Below are 6,000 nucleotides of genomic sequence, written 5' to 3'. Positions count from 1 at the left end.
GCTTGCAGAGAATAGTTTACCAAAACTAAGTTACTTGGTTGATCTTTTACACATTTTCTAAGTTGATAGAAGCACCGGGGACCCAATTATAGCACTTAAACATGGAAAAAGTCAGATTTTTATGATATGTCCCCTACATACAAGATAGATTTGCAAGAAATTATCACTTTCCAACGTCCTGTTTTTATTGACTTTGTCAAAGAGTAAAGAACATTTTTAAAACTGTTAACCAAAAACAAACCAGTAAGAAAATAAATCACACATCTGGGATATAAAATAGGTGTTAGGTGTAAATAAACAGTACATTCATTACGTTTAGATGACAATAACAATCACTCAAGTGCAATAACCCAGACAGCAGACGACTCCGTGCCTGATCAACGTTGATCCCAAGTCGTCTGCTGCAAGTTTCTATATATTTTGACAGTTTTCTTCTTCATGTTCAATAAAAGGCCTCTGTTATTTCTCTTAGCATTTCCATCAGAGCATTCTCACAGTGTTGAACACTTTCAGTTTTGTCATGAAGTTGAAGTAGATGTAGGCCAGGCAGACCAGCAGATTCTTCATCACATACAACAGCGGAGTAACAAAACCAAACATAGCAATCAATGCCACTCTCAAGATAAGGAACGGAAGATCCTGAAAAACCACACCCAAAGGTGAGAGGAGGGGACTGTGAGGTGTTAGGACCAATCGCATTGTGGATAAGTAGCAAAAGAGGTAAACCGGAAATGCCCAGCCTGAATAATACACAGGGGTGTGACCTGTCACTCGAACCATTTCTACCGTGTCCAACCAAAACAGGAAACTGTCAGCGAAAACCTCAGCACGGGCATCGCTTGCCAGCAGGAAGCTTAGAGGTCCGGATGACGGAGGGACATATGTAAAGTTTTGAAAGGGTATGCCGGTTTGTGGACAAACTTCTGGAATGACATATGGCTGCCTTTGGTTGCCTTGAAGTCTTTGGATGCCACCGTTGCCTGGCAACCCTGATAGTGTCGTGTTGGCATGGAGCCCCGCAGTTGATCCAAAACCAGTCGGATCCGAATGTGTTCCGTTATTGGATAGAAATGAAAGCGCTGTGTGACCCGGGACCACCCCGTTGCCCGATAAGCCTGTAACATTTGTGCTGCCAGGCAGTCCTCGCATGATCCCATTGGCTGTCAGCGCTCCATGATCTGCACCGATGTTAGCTGCAGGTGACGGACCGCTCGTAGGATTGACTAGAGATGAAACTCTACCAACATGTGTCACTGTAGATGGTATCTCTGCATCACGAGACGCTTCATTAGCTGCACAAACAGACACACAGAAAACTTTGGTAAGTTTACACGTTATATTACTAAAAACATAAAATTCCAACAAAGCAGGAGGACATCATCATGTGTAATCAGAGTTTAGTGTTAAGTGAGTGTATTTTGTGAACACGAGCGTCTCTTTTATCATAAACCTTTTTTAAAGGACAAGTTCGGTATTTTAGACTTAAAGCCCTGTTTTCAGATTGTTTATGGTCAAATCGAATGGTTTTGACTGAAATTTCGACATTTTCGGCTGCCCAGAGAATTTTCGCGTGTTTGTGTTTCAGCTCAGACCTCTACAATGTGTTTAATGGTGCACAGGAACAATCCTTCCTAAAATGCATTAAACTTTCGTTTACAAAGACGTGAAACTCACCGAGTGGTCAGGGGTGTTCACTGATATGCTCACACAAAAATCGCTGCAAAATGCTTTCCAACAGCTGTTTTAGCATTCGTTGTTAACTTGTGGACCTATTTTCCCAAACGCCTCACACCCGTACATTCTTCCGCTTAGAGCTTGAATAATAAACACTCCAGCCCAGGTGGTGGCGCTAATCCGCCTTTGCCAATTGCAAGAATAGAAACAAAGTTCTCGGCGCGGAGTAATACCGTACCTCACAGCACATCTAATACATGTCAATGGAGGTGGTAAAAACTACGATAAAACCTGTTGGAATGCGTCTTTTGGAGCGATTTTTGTGTGAGCATACCAGTGAACACCCCTGACCACTCAGTGAGTTTCACGTCTTTGTAAACGAAAGTTTAATGCATTTTAGGAAGGATTGTTCCAGTGCACCATTAAACCCATTGTAGAGATCTGAGCTGAAACACAAACACGCGAAAATTCTCAGGGCAGCCGAAAATGTCGAAATTTCAGTCAAAACCATTCTATTTGACCATAAACAATCTGAAAACAGGGCTTTAAGTCTAAAATACCGAACTTGTCCTTTAAGCTTGTGCAGCAGGCACAACTGAACACATGTTTTGACATGACCAGCAATGCATATTATGAATTCGTGCCCCTCGTAAGAGAAGTCACCGGCCGCCACTGCCATTATGTAAGCAAAGTCAACAGTGATAACAAGGTGCTTAGTTTCATTCATTTTTGGACTATGGTTAGACAGACATCTATTACATTTTCATGCACAATTGCTTGCCTGGGTGTGTTTGTAAATCTTAATGGATTTAGTTGTAAAGTTTGTGCTGATGTTTGTTGTACCTCGACCAGTAAGTCTGGAATGACGAATTCTTTCCACGATATCAATGCAAATCAGTGAGAAAAGAACAAGTGACACGGGCAATTCAGCAAATGTGTCCAACCTCAGATCATTTCTAATCTGCACCTATAGACATGGATGAAAGAGAGAGAGAGAGAGAGAGAGAGAGGGGAGAGAGAGAGAGAGGCATTTACTGTAAGTCAGGATGTGTATGAATAAAAGCCTGACTCCTTCACCTCTCAAATTCTTCTGTTAATCATAACAGGAAGAGCAAACGCTTATTGGTACAATTTGTTTTACTGCTCTTTCACTTTCATCACATACATGAAATATTTTGTTGCTCAAGAGACTAAATAAAGTGCTTGACTATGTTTCATTTAAATAGCAACTACAGTTAGGTCCATAGACACTATATTGCCAAATGTTTTGGGACCTCCCAAATTATTGATTTCAGGTGTTCCAATCACTTCCATGGTCTCAGGTGTATATAATCAATCAGCTAAGCATGCAGACAGCTTTTACCAACATTTGTGAAAGAATAGGTCGTTCTCAGGAGCTCAGTGAATTCAAGCGTAGTACAGTGATGGGTTGCCACCTGTGCAAGAAGTCCATTTGTGAAATGTTTTCACTACTGAATATTCCACAGTCAACTGTTAGTAATATTTTAAATAAACTGAAACAAAGGGGCACACCAGCAACTCAGCCACGTAGTGGTAGGTCACATAAAATCACAGAGCAGGGTCAGCGCTAAGGCGCACAGTGCGCAGAAGTCGGCAACTTTCTGCAGAGTCAATAACTACAGACCTCCAAACTTCATATGGCCTTCAGATCAGCTCAAGAAGAGTGCATAGAGGGCTTCCTGGAATGGGTTTTCATGGCCAAGCAGCTGCATTCAAGCCTTACATCACCAAGTTAAATGCAAAACGTTGGATGCAGTGGTGTAAAGCACGCTGCCACTGGACTCTAGAGCAGTGGAGGCGTGTTCTCTGGAGTGACGAATCTCGCTTCTCTGTCTAGCAAACCGATGAACGAGTCTGGATTTGGCGGTTACCATGAGAACGGTACTTGGCTGACTGCATTGTGCCAAGTGTAAAGTTTGGTGGAGGTGGGATTATGGTGTTGGGTTGTTTTTCAGGAGTTGGGCTTGGCCCCTAAGTTCCAGTGAACTTTTAATGTTTCATCATACCAAGACATTTTGCACAATTTCATGCTCCCAACTTTGTGGGAACAGTTTGGAAATGGCCCCTTCCTGTTCCAACATGACTGTGCAACAGTGCAAAAAGCAAGGTCCATAAAGACATGGATGAGTGAGCTTGGTGTGGAGGAACTTGACTGGCCTGCACAGAGTCCTGACCTCAACCAAAAAGAACATCTTTGGGATGAATTAGAGCGGAGACTGCGAGCAAGACCTTCTTGTCCAACATCAACGACCTTACAAATGTGCTTCTAGAAGAATGGTCATAAACACACTCCTAAACTTTGTAGAAAGTCTTCCAAGAAGAGTTGAAGTTGTTATAGCTGCAAAGGGTGGGCCAACTCCATATTAAACCCTATGGATTATGAATGGGATCTCATTCAGGTTCATGTGCATATAAAGGCAGGTGTCGCAAAACTTTTGCCAATATAGTGTATATTTGGACACTGACACAAGTTTTGTTATTTTAGCTGTTTACCAAAACATATTCAAAATACTAGCCTGGTTAGCCAGACCTACATCAAGATGTAAGGTCTGGCAACTCTTCACACAAACGGCTCAATGCAAGGGGCGGGATATAAGGTTGTCCCTCAAAATGCCTCTGCACGCAATAGGATAGCGCTATGACCAATCAGAGCAACGAAGAAGGTGACGTAGTTACTGTAACCAGTCGGCAAAAGTCCAAACACATCTTTCTTGCTTAAAAAGGACTTCAGTAGGGTTATTTGCTCTTCTCTCAAAGAAAAACATAAGTCTAAGTCCTCCAGAGTCGCGGCCAAAGCCGCTTCAAAAGAAAGCTGTTCGCCAGCAGCAGCAGCCATTCTTAGTTTTCAAGTAGGAACCGTTGCAGCTCTGTCGTCATCATGTTAAGCCCGCCCCACAGACGCTACACACGATGTGATTGGCCTGACCAAATTTTGGTTTTTGGAGCTGTTAAGTGTATTGTGAGTGCCTAGACTAAACCCTGGCAGCAAATATATTTTGCGGCCGCTAGGGTGCGTCTAGATTTCTAGGCTATCAAAATACAGTTATATAATTAATATTGACTTAAACAAAATAGGACAAACAAAAATGCAGAATTTACGTAATTGACATACAAAAAAATGTAAATCATATCATATTTCAGACATGAATTTACCTCAGAACTGGCAATGAGGAAAGCAAAACAGGGCAGCGTTGAGAGAAGCACATAAGCCAAAGCAACAGGTCTCCTGAAAGAAGAATGAATCACTTATGGCAGTGGTTCTCAAACTTTATCGGCATGCAAACCAAACCATGGTTTATCTGCTGCTTTGTAACAATATGAGTTGTAAAAACTGCTACACACACACAATAGTCTCTCTCTCACCACGTCTTCTGAGCAACCAGGGCTTTCTTCTTCATAAAGACCATATACTTCATAGGCAACCAGATCAGCATCGCCACTGACGTCACGTAGGCCACAGATGAAGCCACGACCAGCCAATAAGCTGTTGTTGAATTCCCATTAGAGGCTTGCGATTTGCTCTTCGCTCGGGCTACAATGACAGCAAAACGCTGCATTACAATTAAAAGTGGAACAGAAAAGCCTGCGAACTGCAGAAGCTCACAGATAGCGAACTTAATCTTACTGCCTGAACCCATACTGAGAAATAGACGAAAATTGGCCCTGTGTGTTTGTAGTTCATTGTGACAGAGCTCTGGTATTTTCCATTCAAAACAATGAAGCTGAAGAACAGCAGTCAGCTTTATTACTGACTCAGCACTCACCATTGTGTTACCAAATCACATCAGACCTGAACACACAACAACACTACCATCACACACACACAACAACACTGCATTCTTTAATATGTTCTGGATAAAAAATAACTGTCAGTTTGACACAAAATATAATAAAAACAAACCATTGTTAGATTGTTGTGGTTGTCAAGCATGATCATAGTTACTGTGGTTACTCTGCTTGTGCACAACCCTAACCAGTACACAGTGGGTGTATCTGAAATAGACCCATATACCCTTATAGTCCACTAATATAGTTCACAATGAGTGAATGAAAATGAGTGAGTGAATTCGGACACTGAAGCTCACCAGAAGCACTGCAGCACCGGTGCCATCTTCTGCCGAGACGCGATATTTCAGGCTACGGCAAAATATATTCACAATATACAAATAATGGCAAAAAAATATGTGCTAAAATATAATTAGGAATATGTTATTTTTCAACAATATATTTTTTGGACATTTTGAAATGTATTTTAAAAGTAAATATATTTAAATCCAAGGAAATATATTCACGTCGCATTGGAAG

The 6,000-nt window shown here is 41.6% G+C and overlaps 1 protein-coding gene across 1 annotated transcript; it reads right to left on the bottom strand.

Annotated features, from left to right (window-relative positions):
* Positions 1–278: 278 nt before the first annotated feature.
* On the bottom strand, positions 279–5,333 carry LOC135743952 (transmembrane protein 236-like). Its single transcript, XM_065261861.1, has 4 exons — positions 5,059–5,333; positions 4,849–4,921; positions 2,518–2,641; positions 279–1,292 (listed from the first exon to the last, which is right to left on the bottom strand). The coding sequence occupies exons 1-4, from the start codon at positions 5,331–5,333 to the stop codon at positions 481–483; spliced, it is 1,284 nt and encodes a 427-aa protein (XP_065117933.1). The 3' UTR covers positions 279–480.
* Positions 5,334–6,000: the final 667 nt, after the last annotated feature.

This window comes from Paramisgurnus dabryanus, chromosome 2 (assembly GCF_030506205.2).
Source record: "Paramisgurnus dabryanus chromosome 2, PD_genome_1.1, whole genome shotgun sequence".
Lineage (NCBI taxonomy): Eukaryota > Metazoa > Chordata > Actinopteri > Cypriniformes > Cobitidae > Paramisgurnus > Paramisgurnus dabryanus.
This window is presented reverse-complemented; position numbering and strand designations above follow the sequence as displayed.